At 46.2% G+C, this 21,438-nt stretch overlaps 1 protein-coding gene across 4 annotated transcripts in view; it reads left to right on the top strand.

The window, feature by feature from the left end:
• TULP3 (TUB like protein 3) overlaps positions 1-21,438 on the top strand; it is a 92,334-nt gene that overhangs the window by 44,285 nt on the left and 26,611 nt on the right. For 3 of the 4 annotated variants that reach the window (XM_044997364.1, XM_044997348.1, XM_044997354.1), the window contains exons 4-10: positions 3,654-3,830; positions 9,936-10,066; positions 11,597-11,794; positions 12,528-12,640; positions 13,044-13,158; positions 17,676-17,774; positions 20,950-21,121. In XM_044997364.1, the coding sequence (XP_044853299.1) occupies positions 3,654-3,830; positions 9,936-10,066; positions 11,597-11,794; positions 12,528-12,640; positions 13,044-13,158; positions 17,676-17,774; positions 20,950-21,121 (1,005 nt within the window). The remainder of the gene's footprint in view (positions 1-3,653; positions 3,831-9,935; positions 10,067-11,596; positions 11,795-12,527; positions 12,641-13,043; positions 13,159-17,675; positions 17,775-20,949; positions 21,122-21,438) is intronic. The other variant, XM_044997372.1, reaches the window with a different exon arrangement.

Below are 21,438 nucleotides of genomic sequence, written 5' to 3'. Positions count from 1 at the left end.
GACTGGGAAAATCTATCCACTTCTGAATGATCTCTTAGAGTTGGACCAAAGCCGTCTGGCTGAATGGAATTGTTTGTGGAATTGTTTCATTTCCTCACCTCCTGAGTACTTTAGTAGTGTTCCCAGAAATGTAGGGAGCTATAAATCTGGAGCAGGAGAAATTCATTGGATTTTTCTGAAGCAGTAAGAGAAAAGGAGGACAGAGAATAAATGAATAGCAGCAACATGCACTATCCTTCAAGACAGTTCTCAAAAATTGCCGTGACAGGCTGATTGGGGAGGGGAAGGCAGTACAGGGGTTGATGAATATTAAATTTAGCTTTCTTCGGTTCCCCTGTCTCCACGGGTGTTCCTTACACACGTTGGGTTTCAGCCACAGCCCAATTCCTACTGACACTCTGAGGAATTAAACTACCCTCTGCTGGTAGCAGGGGTTTTTGCATTCTCTTTCATCTCAGTCCTGGAATTCCTCTCCACTATCCTGTTAATTCACCCTAATCTCAAATTACAAATTCAAGTGTTGAGTGAGAGAAGTTTTTCAGAGTCTTGTCCCTGTGACATGCAAACACGATCCATTAGATTTAGGTCTTGCCACATGGCAAGGAGGTAAATTTTGGGATCAGTGGGCCCTGCACGTGGCAGGGAGGGGACAGCAACATAGCAGCAAAGTGTTGATAGAAAGGAAAGCCATAGACACTGTGGGAAAGCAAGGAGCTGGGGCAAGAGTTCAGTGGTCTCACAGCGTGACAGTGGAATAGTGGCAAGAACCATTGGGGACAGTGACATAGCAGGAGGCAGTGATAAGCTCACAGCCCAGGGAGCCCCACACATGATGGGGCATAGGGGGTGACCGTGAAAGCCTCACAATCCTGTGAAAGTGTCAGGAAAAGTACCATGAGAGCCAGGATTCTTGCAACCTATCAGGGAGGTAGCAGGTTATGCCTTGGGGTTTTGTGATACACATTAAAGGGATACCATGAACTCAAAAGGATAAAAATGAATTTATTAATCTTAGTGGTTGCTCCTAGAAATATATTGCGTCTCCTGGCAGCCCATCTCTTTAAATGTCTCTCCTGTTCTGTGGAACAGTTGCTGCAGAGTGGGAGAGGAGTGAGAGGAGACTTCAGCTGTAGCACTTGCTGGACTGATAGCCTGCTTAGAATTAACTGGGAGAAAGCAGATTGAGAGAAACTTTCTGGTTGGAGAAAGCGCTTCTGAAATGAGACAGGAGAGAATAAAAACGCCTCTGAATCACGAAACTAGATACTACAGAAGTCAGAGGAAAGAGGGATGAAAATTGGATAGCTTCCCCTTATATATTTCAGACCAAGAATCTTTTAAGATGGAGTTAAGGTTGTAAATGTGTCAGTAACCCAAAGGTAATACCTGAGTAAACCGTTGCAGTTTTAAAATACAAAAACAGCAGAAAGCCAAGAAATCCAAAGCAAAGACTGCACTTAAAACAAATTCTAGATAGTTTGGAAATGCAGAGTTAAGGTACCCCAAACAACATTCACTCTTCCATATCCCTGGCACATATTGCACCCTCTGTGAAAGTGTCTGTGACAAGAACTGCAGTATCAGAGCTGCTTTATATGGTTAACCATGGGTACGTTGGTTCCACCAGAAACCCAGGTGGCGGCTACATATAGTTTGGCTTTCAGCTGTGAACAACCCCTAGTTTACTGTGACTTACGTAGTGGAGTATTCATAGACTAACATCAAGGTGATTAACAAAGAACATGACTACAGTCCCTACGTAAAAGGATAAATAGACACAAGTCAGATATTTAGGAATGGCAATATACAAAAACCTGTAGGAGAACACTTCAATCTCCCTGGACACACAATAGCAGATTTAAAGGTAGCCATCCTGCAGCAAAAAACTTCAGGACCAGACTTCAAAGAGAAACTGCTGAACTTCAGTTCATTTGCAAATTTGACACCATCAGCTCAGGATTAAACAAAGATTGTGAATGGCTGGCCAACTACAAAAGCAGTTTCTCCTCCCTTGGTGTTCACACCTCAACTGCTAGAAGAGGTCCTCATCCTCCCTGATTGAACTAACCTCATTATCTCTAGACTGATTCTTGCCTGCATATTTACACCTGCCTCTGGAAATTTTCATTACATGCATCTGACAAAGTCAGTATTCACCCACGAAAGCTTATGCTCCAGTACGTCTGTTAGTCTATAAGATGCCACAGGACTCTTTGTCGCTTTTTACAGATCCAGACTAACACAGCTACCCCTCTGATACATAACTACTGTGGACAGTAAAGGCTTAAAATGGTTGCCCATAAAAAAAAGTCTAGGAGTTTCAATGTGCTTTACAAACATCAATTAATTTAAACTCACAACACCTTGTGAAAATGGAAGTATCATCATTCCCATTTAGGGATGGGGAAACTGAGGTTTGGAGAGGTTAACATGACTTTCCCTAGGTAACACGGGAAGTCTGTTAGAGCCAGATTTAGAATCTAGATCTCTTGATTCATAATCCGGTACAGTGCTTCTTTGGGAAGACAGTCATTCCCCCCCCTTTTTGGAAAATGTCTGGGCACTCAGATGTATCAGTGTTCTAAAAGGGTGTTTGAGCAGGGAGAGGTGAAATGAGATGCCTTTTTCATAGAATCATAGAATCTCAGGGTTGGAAGGGACCTCAGGAGGTCATCTAGTCCAACCCCCTGCTCAAAGCAGGACCAAACCCAACTAAATCATCCCAGCCAGGGCTTTGTCAAGCCTGACCTTAAAAACCTCTAAGGAAGGAGATTCCACTACCTCCCTAGATAACCCATTCCAGTTCTTCACCACCCTACTAGTGAAAAAGTTTTTCCTAATATCCAGCCTAAACCTCCCCCTCTGCAACTTGAGACCATTACTCCTTGTTCTGTCATCTTCTACCACTGAGAACAGTCTAGATCCATCCTCTTTGGAACCCCCTTTCAGGTAGTTGAAAGCAGCTATCAAATCCCCCCTCATTCTTCTCTTCTGCAGACTAAACAATCCCAGTTCCCTCAGCCTCTCCTCATAAGTCATGTGCTCCAGCCCCCTAATCATTTTTGTTGCCCTCCGCTGGACTCTCTCCAATTTATCCACATCCTTCTTGTAGTGTGGGGCCCAAAACTGGACACAGTACTCCAAATGAGGCCTCACCAGTGCTGAATGATCACATCCCTCAATCTGCTGGAAATGCCCCTACTTATACAACCCAAAATGCCATTAGCCTTCTTGGCAACAAGGGCACACTGTTGACTCATATTCAGCTTTTCGTCCACCGTAACCCCTAGGTCCTTTTCTGCAGAACTGCTGCCCAGCCATTCGGTCCCTAGTCTGTAGCAGTGCATGGGATTCTTCCGTCCTAAGTGCAGGACTCTGCACTTGTCCTTGTTGAACCTCATCATATTTCTTTTGGCCCAATCCTCTAATTTGTCTAGGTCCCTCTGTATCCTAGCCCTACCCTCCAGCGTATCAACCACTCCTCCCAGTTTAGTGTCATCTGCAAACTTGCTAAGGGTGCAGTCCACACCATCCTCCAGATCGTTAATGAAGATATTGAATAAAACCGGCCCCATTACCTTGTGATGCTGAACACAGTCAGTCAGTTACAAAAGCAGTGAGATTTCTCCATTCTGTTTCACTTTTGCCTGCAGGCATTGATGGCCCAGCTGCCTTCCTGAAACCAGAAGTCCAAGACTTAGGGACCAAACTCCAAATCCTCTCTGTAGGATCTTCCACAACAGAAGACGATGCAGATCAAGACAATGATGAAGATACCCTGATAGATACAGCTGCCAAGCTGGATCTGCAAGAAATCCTGCAGAAACGAGGTGAGAGTTGGCTATATGCAGGGTTTGGACAGGTGTCTGTCAGGTTTTCCCAGTTTATAATTTTATTTTTTATTTCATTAGAAAACTAAAAATTATGAGGAATCCTCTCACAATACAAGTGTGCATGTGAGTTTCCATACACAAAGGCAGCCAGCAATTTCTAGAACATACATTGGCGGATGAGTAACAGTCATTCCCTTGTCTAAAATGCCAATACGAACTGGTATATATCTATCACATTTTAAAAGATTGCAGAAATTCCGTATAATTTCTGCTCTTTCCAAAGGAAGTCATCACAAATTGCCTCTCTTGGTGTTTCCAGAGTCCAGGACATTTTTATTCCATGTACCTATCTGTATTAATATTGTAACAACACAATATAGTTCTTAAGTATTAGAAACCTCCAAAGCCAGCAATGCAGTAATTACTTAACTGCTCAGGAGACCTGCAGGAAAGGTGCTCTTCCTGATTCAGAGGATATCCCAAACAGCTGTTATAGAAAATATGCGTAAAGGTTTTATTGTCAAATACTGTGTCCCGTTGAGCAGTTTCTCATCAGTGTCCACTTCTGCCAAGTGTATCACATCCATGCCAGTACTGCAGGAAGTCTGTTAGTTGCGTGCTGTCTAAACATTTTGCAGTGAAATAAAAATGAATACCATGTCGTTCGATTCACAGTTTACATTACCTTGCAGTGCCTGTCATCTAAAAGGTTCCCAAAGGACTTAACCTATGAGTTATGTAGTAATTTGTAAGGATTGTGTCATCCACCACTCAGAAGCAACAGTTGTTTATCTATGAACAGCAACATTACACAAGAGTTAGGACAGGAAGTGCAAGAGAATAACTGATTGAAATTACATGGGAAATTTAGGGAGGCAGAATGTAAATACACAGATTAGAATTTGGCCAGAACACCAGGGTTAACGCCTTTCCTCTTTCAAAATATGCCTTGGGATGTTTATTGACAAGTAGTCCAGAACTTAGTTTTATATCTCCTCCAAAACACAGCACCTCCAGCAATGCCCTGTATGTGCAATACCATACTGGGACATTGGTTTAATATTGATTCGTAGGGAAGAATGCAATTTACAGGATCAACAAAACCATGTACTACAGCACTTCCTGTGCTTTCCCACTCCTAACCCTGCTTACCACAAGAAATCAGATAGGATCATAAAATAAAGTGGTGTGACTCCAACTATAAATCCCAGGAAGCTCACAGAAGTTCCTTCTCAGTTCTTGTTCAAGTATATGCCCTGTGGGTGCTGTGCACTATTGACCGGAGACCATAAAGCAGCATCTGCAGGCCTGAGCCTACACAGAACAGCTCCTCATGCTCCCATATGAGGTCATGTAGGGAGGTGCGGACCCACTGCCACTCATTTATCTCTCAACCCATCTGTGGCTTGAGACAGAGCAAAACCTGGACGATGTCTACACTACCGTGGTAAGTCTATCTAAATTACACAACTCCAGCTACGTGAGTCCCCTGAGGGGTGGGTTACCCCTTTTCTTATATGGTACCAACACCCTGGTACCAATTTCACTTGGAGTCTCAGACTGAAATCAGTACCAAAACATTGATACCTGTAACGAGTTGCACACTCACCACTGTGGCACCTCCTGCTGGTTGCTCCAGGAATTAGCTCTGTCCAGCTGTGAAGCACCCTCTGCAGGTGGTGTCTCACCCAGTGTTCTGCTCTGCAGTGCTGTCTGGGACCTGCTTTGCTCCCTGGCTTGCGGCATCCTCTTCTGGACACAACCCTCCGGCTATGCCCCACTCGGTTCTCTCCCCTTCTGGGGGTATCCACAGTCCTCAGTCTGCACCTGCCCTCGTGACCAACTGCAGCTCCAAAGTCTAGCCCCTTGCCAGGGACCCTCTGGCGGCAGCCATGTCCTGCCCTCCTTCTCTTCCCTCTACTGCTCACGCTTCCTAGGCCACTTCCCTTTGGCCCTTGCACCTTCTCAGCCCATTTTTTAGCAGGGGATGCAGCCTGGCAGATATCAGGCTGGAGCTTTTCCTGTGCTCCCCTGAGCCTGCCCAATGCTGCTCTATCTAAGGTACTAGCCCTGGGAGCCAGTCCTCCTCCCTTGCTTGTCAGGGAGAGACTCCTGTCTCTTCTGCTTTTCAGCCTTTATATAGGGCCCAGCCTGGCCCTGATTGGCTGCTTCTAAACCTTCTATGATTGGCCAGGTTCTGCGCAGCCGCTCCAAGGGCTGCTATTAACCCTTTGTCTGCCAAAGTGGGGCAACTGCCCCACTATAGTACCACATAAGACGTCATGTGCAGAAAAGTCTTCCATGCACAGAGTGGCTCCTACGTCAGTACCTCTCAGCACCTTGATGTACACAGGGCTTCTACCTGCGCTCCGGTACCATCCAATGTTAAAGAAACTGCTCCGTCAACTTTGCCAATACTGCATGCACCAATTCCTCCTTGGCAGCACTCCACATCCCAGCTCCAGCTATCATAGCTCTCGACCACCCTCAAGATTGTTTTCCCTGGAAGATCTTCTCATTTTGGATAAACTGGGGTCTCCCTTATTAAGGAGCTCTACTAGATCTCTCTTGGGTACTGCACTGACAGCTGCAACTTGATTTCCAACACTTGGTACCCCCACCCCACCCAGGGAATGATATTTCTGACTCTGAGGTCTCTGTACAGGGCTCTACCTTGGAACTGTCACACCCTTCTTGAGTCCATTTACTGAAGAGGACCTTGTGGAGCCCACCAGGTACCCTAGACCTTTGGGATATGAATACCCTTGGTGACCCCTCACCTATCCCCCTCCTGAGTGGGCTTACTGGAACCCCTGGGGGCATTTTGTGGAACAGTTTTAGAGGGTACCTGCTAGAAAGAAACCCCAACACCCACCAGTACCACATCATTCACCGGCACTGACAGACCATCCTTCGATGCCATATGTCCCCGCGGTACAAGAGGAGCAGGAGCCACAGATGGAGGAAAGCTCACCTTTATCAGCCAAGTCCTCCTCCTCCTCCCCAGATGAGGTTGTAATGCCACCATTGCCCTCTTCTGCTGATGACTTTAGGGCATTCCAGGAGCTAATGAAACACCTGATGGAATCCCTCCAGATCCTGCTAAAAGAGGCCCAGGAGTCTCAACATTCCCCGATGGACATTTTAAATATCATCCCCTCAGGGAAAAATTGCCCTACCAATTAACGAGGCACTGTTATTGCCTTCATGTACTTTATGGCAAACACCTGCCACTATTCCACCCAAGCAGGGAGATAAAATATGTTTTATTACAGGAAAGGGAATGGAGTACTTCTCCCATCCCACCCCTAATTCCCTGGTGGTGGACGTGGCTAATGAAGGAAACCATCATGCTCACTACAGACCTTCCCCTTTGGACAGAGAGGCCAAACAAATAGACCTTCTGGGCAGAAAGAGCTATTCATCAGCAGCTCTTCTATTTTGAGTTGCAAACTACCAGGTCTTGATGGTGAAATATTATTTAACAGTTATTCCAAGTTCACCACACTTTATTTAATTCCTGCCATGAGACTAAAAAGACCAATTTCAGTCCTTCATCTCCGAGGGTCAGTTAATCATGAAAGCCTCCTTTCAGGCCACTCTCGATACCACTGACACAGCTTCTAGATCCCTGGCTACTACTGTGGATATGCAAAGAGCATCTTGGCTTCAGCCTTCTGAACTCCTGAAAGAGGTGCAGAAAACCACTGAAGATCTTCTCTCTGAAGGGCTCAAGCTCTTCAGCACAGAGACTCCTCACTCCACACCCTTAAAGATTCAAGGGCAATGCTATGGTCACTGGGAATTTATATGCCTGCAACAAAAAGACACTTGAGCAGGTCTCAAGCTGCACAGCGTTCCAGACCGTTCAAGTAGCACCCAGACCAGACTTTCTTAGACCTTCGGAGCCTTTGAGGAGAAGATCCAAACCTCACAAAAGAGGACCACTCCCCCACCCCCTACAACCACCCAATCTGTACTCCCTTCTAAGAGAAATTTTTGACAGATTGGTCAAGAGCATCCTATTTCCCCAGATCCTCTGCTGTACAATTCTACCATTCCACCCACTTTCAGTGATTGAATATTCCACTTCTTACCTGTCTGGATGCACATCACCTCAGACAAATGGATATTAGAGGTGGGTGACATGGAATATTGCAGCACCACCACCATCCACCTCCCTTCCCTGTTTCTTTTCAGGTACCTCTCTCATGAGGCACTCTTAAAGCAGGAGGTCCAATCTTTCCTGCTCTTGGAGCAATCAAGCCACTTTCCCCTGAGTTTATCAGAAGAGGGTTCTAGTCCAGCTATTTCATAGTCCCCAGAAGGCGTAGAGGGTGGAGACTGATCCTTGATCTCAGACATTTGAATACCTATGTCATTTCATAATGCTTCAGGATAGTGATGCTAGCCACCATAATTACATCCCTAGATCTGAGAGACTGGCTCATTGCACTTGATGTCCAGAACACCTGTTTTCATATAGGTATCTACTCCTCCCACAAGCATTTCCTATGTTTTGTAATAGACCATGAGTGTCTTTACAAAGGTCCATTCAGCAATAGTGGCCCACGTATGTCAGTGGGGTATCACAATATTCTCACAGTTGGATGACTGGCTACTCAGGGGTCACTCAGCAACCTCCAAGGCACTCAGCCCTCAATGGGTATAAGAAATAGGTCTCAGGTTTTGCCCATCCTACCATGGCTGGATTACTTAAAGGCTTATAGAACTTGTTTCCCCCCCATACAGAACCCCACTTCTCCATGGGACCTTAATTTTCTCAGTGCCTTTAAACCAGTGTCTCCCTGTTCTCTCCTCCATGTCTATCACTTGGCATAGATGAATAGAAGAACTCAGATATTAGGAATGGCAGTGTACAAAAACCTGTGGGAGAACACTTCAACCTTCCTGGCCACACAATAGCAGATTTTAAGGTAGCCATCCTACAGCAAAAAAACTTCAGGACAGACTTCAAAGAGAAACTAATGAGCTTCAGTTCCTTTGCAAATTTGACGCCATAGCTCAGGATTAAACAGACTGTGAATGGCTAGCCATCTACAAAAGCAGTTTCTCCTCCCTTGGTGTTCACACCTCAACTGCTAGAAGAGGGCCTCATCCTGCCTGATTGAACTAACCTCGTTATCTCCAGACTGATTCTGGCCTGCATATTTATACCTGCCTCTGGAAATTTCCATTACATGTGTCTGACAAAGTGGGTATTCACCCACGAAAGCTTATGCTCCAATACATTTGTTAGTCTATAAGGTGCCACAGGACTCTTTGTTGGCTTTTACAGATCCAGACTAACACGGCTACCCCTCTGATAGGAGAACTCAATGTGCTCATAGTAGACACACCGTTCACTGCCTTCTTTATAGACATGGTCATACTACATCCCAATCCTTGTTTCCTTCCTAAGGTCTTTTCAAAATACCATATTAATCAGGAAATCCATTTACAAGAGTTCTATCCAAATGAAAATTGTGCGAGCAGCTTCTGTTACACGTGGGCATAGTTAACTGAATGAACGTATAAACTAAGCAGTATTGTATATCATGTGTATGTATTAATAAAAGCCAGACAGCTTCTTATTCATTTCACTGAAGTGTCACTAGTAATGGATTTCAAGGCTCAGAAAGCAATATTATCCCACAAGAGGAAAACTCACACTAGGAACATAAGGATTAATTCATAATAACATAAATGTTTGTGAGATAGTCTCACAAACTACAGCAAGGAGCATCAGAGAAATATGTAAAAATAAATGTATATAACATAAGTACCTGAAATCAGGCTACTGAGTTCCTATTTCGGTACCTAAATAAATGGTCTGATTTTCAGAGATGTGGAAATACGGGTTTAGGTGCCTAGCTTTAGGTCGCCCCATTTGAACATTTTATCTTTATTGCATTAAAGACAGGTAAAGGGGAATCATTACTACCCTAATATTACTTTTCCATGGAAATAGTCATTGCAGGTATGTTGTGGGTTAAAGTGAGGATAGGAGCAGGGAAGGTAACTGAGGGACATGTGAATTGGTGATGCCATGTATTTGTGACACCTTCCATTAGAGGTTACCTAGTCCTGCATTTCTGACAGGGATCTCAGGCAGTTTGAATTTCGATGAGGACACCGAAGAGGAGGAGGAAGCTGGAAAGAGGTCAAGATCTCATTCACCATATTCTGAATCTGAGAGGCCTAGTTCCGCAACCAGCCAGAAATCTGCTACAGTAAGTGTCATGAAAACACTGTTCTCAATGAGAATCAGACCCATGCTTTCTAGTGCCCATCTGTAAGGTGCTGGCTTGCGTCCATCCCACAAAGGACTCACTCCCACAACTAAGGCTTTGGCTACACTTAGCACTTCAAAGCGCTGCCGCGGCAGCGCTTTGAAGCGCTAAATGTAGTCAAAGCGCCAGTGCTGGGAGAGAGCTCTCCCAGCGCTGTCCGTACTCCACCTCCCTGTGGGGAATAACGGACAGCGCTGGGAGCCGCGCTCCCAGCGCTGGGGCTTTGACCACACTGGCGCTTTGCAGCGCCGCAATTTGCAGCGCTGGAGAGGGTGTGTTTTCACACCCTGCTGCAGCACTGCAAATTTGTAAGTGTAGCCAAGCCCTAAGTCTCTTTCCCGGCACAGTTTTATTTTCCAGACATAAGCAAAAAAAAATTAACAGAAAACAGTCCTCAGTCCACCTAAGGGACTTTTCCTCTTTTGCCTTTCTGTCACTTCTGCTTCAGGACTTACTGCGGGATTCTGTCTTGCTCTTTTGGCTGAGCACTGTCTCCCAGGACTTTCCCCTTTGCGCCCCTTTCCCCCCCGCCCCAGCAGATTCCCTCAGTCTCCCCTCTTAGGGGACTCTGGCAGCTTCTTCCAGGGAACTCCTTGATGCTCCTGCTGCCCTACTTCTCCTTCCTTACTGACAGCCTGGTTGTAGGGAACATGTGATTCCCCTCCTCAGCTGCACCTGATTAATGAACAGGGCTGGCTGGCCCCAAGCTTTGACCATTATTGCTGCTGACCCCCAGTTACCGTACCTCAGCGTTAAAACTAGTTCCAGCCCATAGTCTGTAGCCAGTGTGCTCAAACCTGAATCCAGAGGGAAGCCAGGATGTTGGCTTCCGTACCTCATATCCAGTCCTCCACTAGCTTCCACCGCCATCTGTGTCCCTTTGTTGATATTCTGCATCTTGACAGTTTTCACTGTTCTTCTAGTGCTCACTCCTGCTATGGGGAGTGTTAATTCCACTCTAGATGCAGTCTGAGCAAGCATAGACACACTGATGGTTTTAGCCGTACCATCATACCATGGTTTTCCCCAGCCTGTCCCACTCCAGGATCCAGACTGACCAGAAAGTGCTATTCCTCTTACTGTCTTTTTTTACAATACATTTCAAGCTTAGCTTAGTGATAAATACTATGCAAAAAGGGACATTCCTCCCTTTGAATATAACAGCTTTTCACCCTGCAGCCCCTCCTTAGCAAGCCATTCTACCCTCTAGTTACTGGGGACTCCAGCCCAGCTTCTCCTTCCTTAAAGGGATATTCTTCTCCCAGGGTAGGAGACGCTTCTGTCCTGATTTCTTCTTCTCAGTGGAGCATTTGAAAGACAGAGATCTCTGATCCAGCATCCCTTCCTTCCCCAACAGAGCAGTTTCCTCTTGTGATATGGGGGCCTCCTACCCAACAGGCCATTCTTCTATTGGGTTACTAGGGCCTCTGACCTGATTTCACTTTGCTAATGGGATAGGTCTTCCCACAGGACACAGGTGCTTCCTGCACTGCATCCCCAGAGACAGATGCACAGCTGGGAGAAGTGGAGAACTTGGAGGAGTTTGCATTACGCCCTGCTCCCCGTGGCATTACAGTGAAGTGTCGAATCACTAGAGATAAGAAAGGAATGGACCGAGGCCTCTTCCCCACCTACTATATGCACCTGGAAAGGGATGATAACAGAAAGGTAATGGGACTAGCACACAGTCTCCAGCCCAGGGCCAGGGCCGGCTCCATGTTTTTTGCCACCCCAAGCAAAAAAAAAAAAAGCCAGAGTGCCGCCGCTGAAGCACAAACTCCCCCCCTCCCCCCCCCCCGAGTGCCGCCCCTTGAAAAGAGCGTCCCCAAAGGGCCGGAATGCCACCCCTTGAGAAGTGCTGCCCCAAGCACATTTTTGGAATGCTGGTGCCTAGAGCTGGCCCTGCCCTCGGCTACTGAACTTCTAGTACAAAACCTTTGGATGTGTTGTGGAGCAGTGCTTAAATGGGAAAGGAACCTGGAGCTGAAAGGAGAAAGCTTATGAAAACTGGGAGGGGTGCACATCTCTATCTGGGCAGGGTACGAAGGCAGCAATTGGGAGGTGTGGAAGCAGTAGTATAAAGAAGGTGAGCTAAAGCAGGAGAAAAAGAAGAGCGGAGGGATGAGTAGCTGGTAAAAATTAGGAAGGAAAGGTGCTTAAAACCTGAGCCATTGGGTGGGCTAAAGAGAGCTGAGATTTGGGGCTGTTTGCTCATGGGCTGAAGAGAAAGGTCAGTGGCATGGAAGTGGCATAAGGCTAGCAAGAAGGGGTCTGCCAAAGTGGGTGGGAAGTAATGGGCAGGGGAATGGTGATAGGGACAGTGGGATGGAGGTCGAAAGTAGTGCTGTGCCTCTGGGCTCTTCCAGAGCTTCCTGTCATGACCAAAGTTTTGTGTTTCCAGACGTTCCTTCTTGCAGGGAGAAAACGGAAAAAGAGCAAAACATCCAATTATCTCATTTCAATTGACCCAACAGATTTATCCCGGGAAGGGGAAAGTTTCATTGGAAAACTCAGGTGAGAGCCGCAGATAAAAGCCATCGACAGGTGCACAGTCTCTGTGTTCATGTACTGCAAGAGAGGTTGGAGTTCCTGTCTTGCTGAGTCAGAGCCAAGGGCAGCAATCTAGTCCAACTCCATGGGGAGTGTGACCTCACCCTCTCTTGGTTCACCCCGGCTATCCCTTTGGGACCAGTATCTCTTTCAGAGAGTTGACTGTGGCCATTTATGTGAGGAGTCCTGGCTTGAGGTTTTTCCAGGTCAGTTTATGGGCTCAGTGTAACAGATACTTTCTTTAGAGCTGTTTATTGCACTGCTGATGGGAAACCCCAGATGGGAATGTCAGGAGAGGCTGACACGGTCTAATTATGTCACAGTCTCACATAGAACATCCCACTAACTCTCTGTTTCCTGATTCTAGGTCCAACCTTATGGGAACAAAATTTACTGTCTATGATCATGGAGTTAGCCCAGGCAAGGCACAAGGGCTAGTAGAAAAGGCCCATACCCGACAGGAGCTTGCAGCCATTTGTTACGTAAGTTCCTTTTATTTTTTTTCCCCTTCCCCAAGCTCCTGAATCACTTAAACCCAGATGTTGGGGATGGGAGGCATCCTGCAGTTACAGCCACTTTGGCTGTGGTCTTATCAGGACTTTCAAGCCAAGCTGGGTCAGTATTTGGATTGGAGGCCTGCAAGGAAAACTCTGGTGCTTCAGGATGTTAGTGATTCTGCAGCAAGTTTTCTTAATTCTGCATCAGTACTGTAGCAGTACAACAGGATAACTATAATGGGTATTGGATGCTGGAGGACTTTCAGATGAGTCATAGGATATGTCTACACTACTCGCCAGATCGGCGGGCAGTAATCGATCCAGTGGGGGTCGATTTATCGCATCTAGACTAGATGCAATAAATCGACCCCCGAGCACTCTCCTGTTGACTCCTGTACTCCACTGCCACGAGAGGCGCAGGCAGAGTCGACGGGGGAGCAGCGGCAGTCGACTCACCGCAATGAAGACACCACAGTGAGTAGGTCTAAGTACGTCGACTTCAGCTACATTATTCACGTAGCTCTGGGGTTCTCAGTCTTTTGTACTGGTGACTCCTTTCACACAGCAAGCCTCTGAGTGCAACCCCCCTTATACATTAAAAACACTTTTTTATATATTTAACACTATTATAAATACTGGAGGTAAAGCAGGGTTTGGGGTGAAAGCTGACAGCTCATGACCCCCCATGTAATAACCTCACGACCCCCTGAGGGGTCCCGACCCCCAGTTTGAGAACCCCTGACGTAGCTGAAGTTGCGTAACTTAGATCAATTCCCCCCTCCCCCACAAGTGTAGACCAGGCCATAAAAACAAGGTCTTGATTGCTTGTGGTTCTTCAAGATCTCAGTGGCACATTAACAAGAGACCAGGTGTGTTAACTCCAGTTCTGTCCAGTTTCTACTATGGCAATACTAGTGCCCCCTGGAGTTTCCATTGGATACAGTATTCATTTCCCATCCTAAAATATTGTGTAGTGTTTCTGTGAGCTTTTAAAACAAGTATAATGTATCACCTAAAAGGTGGCTGTGTGTTAAACAGTGATGAAGTGATTTCTATGTATGTACAATCATCTATTCAAGTTTGTAAAATGTTTGCTATATACATGTAAAATCATTATCCTATTTCTCAGGTCTCTTCTCAGAAAGACCTGAGATGCAATAAGACAGGTTCCAGCTCCAAGGACCTACAGCAGAGGTCCCGAAGCTGTGGAGCATGCCCCTCCGGGGGAGAGGGGGAAATGAATGTTTGTGGGACATAGCTGGGAGGGAGCACCACCCGGCTCCGCTCCTGGCCCCAACTGCTGGCCCTGTGTTCAGGGTTCTGGCTGCCGGTCCCGCGCCCTGGGCTCCACTTCGAGCTGCGGCTGCCGGCCCGGGGATCCAGCTGCTGGTCTCCACCCCCAGCTGAGGCTCCGCTTCTGCTCCTGCCCCTAATCTCAGCCCCCTACCCGTGTCTGCCCTCCCTCCCCCCCCGAGCTGTGGCCCCACTCCAGGCTCCAGCTCCGGGAGGAAGGAGGGACCATGGGCAAGGGTGTGGGGGGTGAAAGGTTAAAAAGTTTGGGGACCACTGACCTATAGTCTATATCAGTAAAATGCACTAGTATGTTAGGGGAAGCTGTATAACTAATATTAATGTTATACCTGATTTTTATCATATGTGTTAGGAACTCTAAGAAGCCATCTTGCTGGAATAAAATCGAAATAGCCTTTGAGATAGATTTTTTTAGGTTGAAGGCATTAAACAGTTGGTGACTAGAGGACCAAGAAAGTCTGTTTCTTCTTCAAGTAATGGTCCCTATTGTATTCCACTGTGGGTTACACATGTGCACCATGCACCCAGAGTCAGAGAATGTTCATGTGTCTGTTGGTCCACGCATGTGCCTCAGTTCATCTCATGCTCCCAACCGCAGGGCAGACCGACTGCCTCTTCAATTCCTTCTCATTGCCGCGTGATCCAGGTCAGAAACTTAGTGTCTTCAGCTCTGATGTCGTTTCTGAAAAACAATAGTGTTAGCTGTAAATAGTTTGTAGTTTTAGAAGTTTTAATAGATTTAGTAATTTTGATCATTTTAATAGTTTTAGAATTAAATTAGGCTACAGGGGTCCCCTCCATTCTCCCCCATGCCCTATTCGGGTACCTGACTGTGCCCAGAACTCCAGGCTACAAACTTTGCACCTCCTGCCCGCAATCCTTCTCCATCGGTGATGACCCCCAGCACTGCCTCTACTGCTTGGGACAGGCTCACATTGCAGATTGGTGCAGTATTTGTCAGTCCTTCCCAAGCTGCACCCGAGAAGGACAGGCTTTTCATCTCCGTAAGTGCCTCATGGAAATGGCCATGAGGCCTCAGTCAGATCCAGGCTGGGGAATCCCCCCTGTACATCATCCTGAATCAGCAAGAAGTGTGCCTCCTGCTGTAAAGTCCAACTCCGGTGCCGGAGGATCCACCCCCACAAACCCCTAGTCGGGAGATCAGGAAGCACTACCATAAGCATTGGGCTAAGTCTTCCTCTAAGTCCATTCCAAAGATATTGGATGTGCATACGAGCAAACCCACTGACTCAGCCCAGGAGGATGTCATACGTCCCCAGTCCCATAGACACGATAAGAAAGCCATGAAACATAGGGCTTCACCAGCTGCACACCACGCTTCATCAGTACCATCATCCCCAACTCTTCATAAGACACCGAGACCTTCTGGCACTGGTGAATGTAGACCACCACCGGATACCATACTCATCACTGGCACTTGTGGCCCAAACAGAAAGGTGCCTATTAAACCAGGGAGGTCCAGATCCGTGGCCACACCACATAACATTTTCGCTCCCTCAAATCCTGAATCCCCTCCCCCATTGTGACTCTCCATTTCCAGAGAGTGTATGTTGCCTTCCAGAGACCTGCTGGTAGGATGGAGCTTATCACCCCCATCATACACAACTTGTACCTCCCCATCAGCACCGATGTTATCACCATTGGAACCTGAGTCTGCCCTTTCCTTCTCAAGAGACTCGGAACCATGAGAGGAGCCACACCCCAGGAGACCCACAAAACCCTGGAACCAACCAACGCCTCACCTGGCTCAGAGCCATTGGTACCTCATACCATGGGGACCCCTGCCCTAAACTGTTGACCTCACCTACTGGCCATACTGGGGACCCTGGCACCAGTGCCCACCTTGGGAATCTATCTGATCCGCTAGGGAGTCACCACCTGACTCCATCCAGAGAATTTCCAAATGGATTTTGGGACGCAGTCTACACTTCTATAAGCTCTCGAACCTCCCCCCTTCTTTGGGGGTATCAGAGCACTCCATGAGAGCCCAAGCCATGACTGTAGTATTTCTTCAGGACGTACCAAGGTGGCCACATGGAGCTCTGTTCACATGTTTGCAAGACATTGTTCCCTTATATAAGACTTGGCTACTGAGGCCTCATTTGGGATAGCTGTTCGCCGCTCATCCTTGCCATCCTCATCCTTGCACCCTCCTCTTGCTTAAGTATTGCTTGTCTGTCACCATCAGTGAAATACAAAGGACCATCACTCAAAGAAGAAGAGGAGGTTACTTACCTGTAAATGGAAGTTCTTTGAGATGTGTGGTACTTCTGTGTATTCCAGTACCCGCAGTTCTTCCTCTCTGCTTCGGATCTTATCTGATCGCAGTGGAGAAGGAACTGAAAAGGCAGTTGGTCCTCCCTGCCCTTTATCATCTTGGTCAGGAGCACAAGGCGAACTGGGGCACATGCACAGACCAGTGGATGCTACTTTCAAATTCTCCAGCTCCAGGCGCATGGTGCGCATGCATAACCCACACTGGAATACATATAGGGACCACACATCTTGAAGAACCTCCAGTTACAGGTAAGTAACTTCCTCTTACTCCACCTGTAGGGCAGCGAAGATATGTGGAATTCCCTGCTGCACTTTGCAGTAGACTTGTTTGTTTCAGGATGAAAGTTAAGCCATATGCTGACTCCAAATCCCCCATGGGGTTTCTTTTATCTTATCTGCAGGGTCACAGTTTGGGAGAAACTACTAAATATAGCCTTAAAAATAAATCAAAAGCTAAGGAGAATTAAAGAGATTGTCTATTTAGACTATAAGGACCCTGGAGAGTTGACAAAGTACAGATGCAGTCAGAGTTATGCTGTCTATAATTGTGTTTATACCTCTGTTGCTAGCAGGGATCTAGCACATTTCCCCTCAACAATATAAACCACATTTATTGTCCGAGAATAACACTAGCCAAATTGTGTAATAAAACCATGCTTTAGGTTATATTTGGAAGATTATCTGTAATACTGTTTGGTTAATGTGGTTTTGGAGGAGAAAAAGAATTGTATCACTAATAGTCAAGGAAACAATTCTGATTGCAACAGTGTTTAAATACAAATGTAGCTGGCATGTTTCTGATTCCAGGGTAGACTGGGTATTAAAGGTCAATCTCATTATCTTCTCTCCTGGATGAGGTAATGTTGAAAAGAACTTATTTCCTTGTCTTTTAGGAAACCAATGTCCTAGGATTCAAGGGCCCCAGGAAGATGTCCGTGATCATTCCAGGGATGAACATGAACCACAAGCGGATTCCAATCAGACCACGAAATGTAAGTTTGGAACTGGGTCAGATTCCAGTGGCGCAAGGAAGAAAGTTTTAATGTCTCAGAGATCCAAATGTCAATTATTGGCAATCATAGACATTAGAGGAAAAAGACCTGTTGGGTCCCAACTAGCCCATCCCCTGGAAGTTAGCATGGGATTCTTCACTACACTGTGCTTTTCCAGGCCACTTTTAAATTACTCCCGTAATAGGATTCCACCATTGCCCTTGGGAGACTGGTTAATCTGATAGGTCTCATGATTGGTAAACTTTTCTTGATATTCAGCTTAAAATGTCATTTTCTTAATTTCAGCATATTTCTTCTTGCTTGTAGCCTTTGTGCAACTATCTACATTTTGCCCCTCTCCTTACTTGTCATTTAGCCAAGCGGACCATATTTAGCTCTTTTTTTATTCCTGTATTGCATAGGAGCCCTAGTCATGGCTGGACTCCATTGTGCTAGGTGCTGTACAAACACAAAACAAAAAGACAGTCCCTGGCCTAAAGACTTTACATTCTAAGTATAAATCAAAAGATGACAGGTGGATGCAGACAGAGAAAGAAGCACAAGAAAACAATGAGGCAGTATTGGTCAGCATGACAGGCAGTGGTCTCAGCACACAAGCAGCCTAGCCATTGTCCAGTTTTTATTTTTTTTCAGGAATCATAGAAAAGGAGAGTTTTAAGGAAGGATTCAAACAAAGATAATCAGATCAGATTTCAGGTCTCTACAGGGAGGGCCTCCCAAGCATGAGGTGCAACGTGAAGAAAGCATGAAGGTGCTGTTGGAAAATTTTAACAAGTGGGTGATGAAGGCTGACATCATGGGCCAAGCGGAGATGGGAGTTGACATTTAGATAGCGAATGAGAGCTAAATAGAGTGGGTGGGGATAGGCTATAAAGGGCCTTGAAAGTGAAGCCAAGTAAGACTCTTATGTTTGATGTGATAGAGAAGTGGAGGGATATATAGAGAGGAATGACATGGTCGAAGCAAGAGGCCAGGAAAATGCAGCATTCTGAATGGATATGAGTGGAGCAAGACTGCATTTGTTATGCCCAAGAAAAGGATGTTGCAGCAATAGACACCCGAGATGATGAGAGCCTGAACGAGTGTTGTAGCTGTGTGGATGGATAGGAAAGACCATATATTAGAGATGTTATGCAGAAAGAATCTGCAAGACTTAGAGATATCCCGGGGGCAAGAGGAGGGGATTTGACTCAGAGCTGGTGAAAAGGAGGCTGGGATTGCAGGCAATGGATTCAGGTAAGTTGGAGAAGCAGAGTTATTTCTCTAGGAAGATGGCAGAACGAAAGGAGGAGAGAACAAATCTGTAGTGGAGGAAGCGATCCTGGTCACAGGATTTCTGCCAAACACGCTCCACAGCGCAAAAGCCCAAGCAGGCGCAGAGGAAGTGGATGTTGGGGGTGAGCCAAGGCTGGGTTCTGGCTGAGCAGACATTGTGATGAGAGAGAGGCAAAACAGTCAAGAGTGAAGCATGGAGAGAAACAACATATCAATGGAAGAGAGGACATAAGTCCATTTATCTAACCCTAACTGGGTTTTTTTCCACTTTGCGGAACTCTTTCCAATTTGTCAGTAGTTTTCTTGTAATTAAATGCCCTGAACTGAATACAGTATTCCAGATGTGCTCTCACTAGAAATATATAGGACCATATTTGCCAAGGCACAGCCCTTATTAGGGGAGTCATTGTGTCTCAGGAGGTCACTATGCCTGATTGAGCTCTTGGAGATCACAGTTGATTCATCATCCCTTAGGAGAATGCCATATGCATCCACTAGATCAGGGGTTCTCAAACTGAGGGTTAGGAACCCTCAGAGGGTCACCAGGTTATTACATGGGGGGTCATGAGCTGTCAACCTCCACCCTAAACCCTGCTTGCCTCCAGCATTTACAATGGTATTAAATATATGAAAAAGGGTCACACTCAGAAGCTTGCTGTGTGAAAGGGGTCGCCAGTAAAAAAGTTTGAGACCCACTGCACTAGATAGTGCAATAGGGGGGATCCAGTCCATTGCCCTGTCTCTTTTCCCTATCCATTTTGTTGGCCTTAAAATCTGACAATCTAAGAGAGGCCCATAGTGCTCAGGAGAGCATAGGGACTGCAATCAAGGCTGGCCCCTTACCTGGGATACAGGGTTTAGGAGTGGCTCTCTGTGGCTTGGCTCAAATACCAGCCACAAGTTAGCCCATATAGATTCATCATCATCTACATGGTCTGTGACATGATGCCTCTGAATAAGCAGCGACTGTTCTTCTCTAAATGATGGCCCCACTGCCATTTCTAAATGTAATTTGTTGATGCCCATTCCCAAAGTCCTATGGGCATCCTTGCAGAAACAAATAAAACCAGAGGTACAATTAATTAGTAAACCTATTTAAAAAACAAACCCAAGAAGCAACAGACAGCTCACTACATCCTACTTAAATTTTTACCATAAATAAATTTATCACTCAACCCTCCCCAAACAACTGCTTTCCAAGCATCTCCCTCCATGGAATAACTTCAGTTTGGATAGTTTTTCTCAGTTTTAATAGCTTTTATTTTTTAAGGTTGAAGTTCATTTTGTCACTTGTCCTTGCCACTTTGTCCTCACTACTGTTTGCAGTTCCTCCCAATTTACAGTTCTTCTAAGATGTAGTGAATGTGCTGTTTTACCCCCCTTCACATGTCCATGTGTTTGTGTACCTGTACCTAAACCGGGTAGAATCGGGGGAAAGCACTTGAATCCATACATACTTGTCGCCCACTGCAGCTTTTGAATTTCCCACTACAACATCCCAACTTCTTGCATCAGGGAGTTAAAGATACCCTAGTTATTTCTTTTTGCTTTGAAGGTTACAAGGTGGGAATTAGAGGTTTGGTACTGGAGGAAAAGGCTCCCAGGGAGTTAGAAATAGACTCCTGCCAGTACATTGAGAGCGGGTGCAGAAGGTGCTCTCACTGTCTCCTGGTTAGGATTGCCTGGGCCCAGAAGGAGAGAGAACCTCAGGACTGGGAAAGTATGGAAATATCTCCATGGTACCTGCAGGATCTTATTTCAGCAGGGTTGAGTTCACTGTTCACTAGATCGGGGGACTCATGGTTGCAGAGTAAACACAACCTGAGAGAAGCAATGACTAAAAGTGGACCCTCCCAAGTATAATTTTTCTCTTGAGCAGGAACATGAGAGTTTGCTATCAAAATGGCAAAATAAAAACCTGGAAAACCTGATTGAGCTGCACAACAAGGCTCCAGTCTGGAATGATGACACTCAGTCGTATGTCTTGAATTTCCATGGGAGAGTCACTCAGGCCTCGGTGAAGAACTTCCAGATTGTCCATGAGAATGACCGTAAGAGCTAAGGGTTGTGCCGGGGTGGGGTGGGGTGGGGGATGTGGGGCTGCCACTCTAGTGAGGAAAAGAGCATTGTTCTATTAGGGCTGGGGAAAGATGGGAACACTGCTCCTACACAAGGGATATGGGATTGGCAAGAACGGGATGGAGGATATAGTCCAGAAGATCTTGGGGCTTTTGGAGTAATATGGGACCTCCCCTTCACTCTAGAGGTGGAGGGCATGACAGGATAACTGCATCAGAGGAGAGGCGAATGCAGGCCTTAGGCTGAAGATGGAAAGGAGAGTAATATGGGATTGCTGTCCCAGCCAAAG

Source organism: Mauremys mutica, chromosome 1 (assembly GCF_020497125.1).
Source record: "Mauremys mutica isolate MM-2020 ecotype Southern chromosome 1, ASM2049712v1, whole genome shotgun sequence".
Lineage (NCBI taxonomy): Eukaryota > Metazoa > Chordata > Testudines > Geoemydidae > Mauremys > Mauremys mutica.
This window is presented reverse-complemented; position numbering and strand designations above follow the sequence as displayed.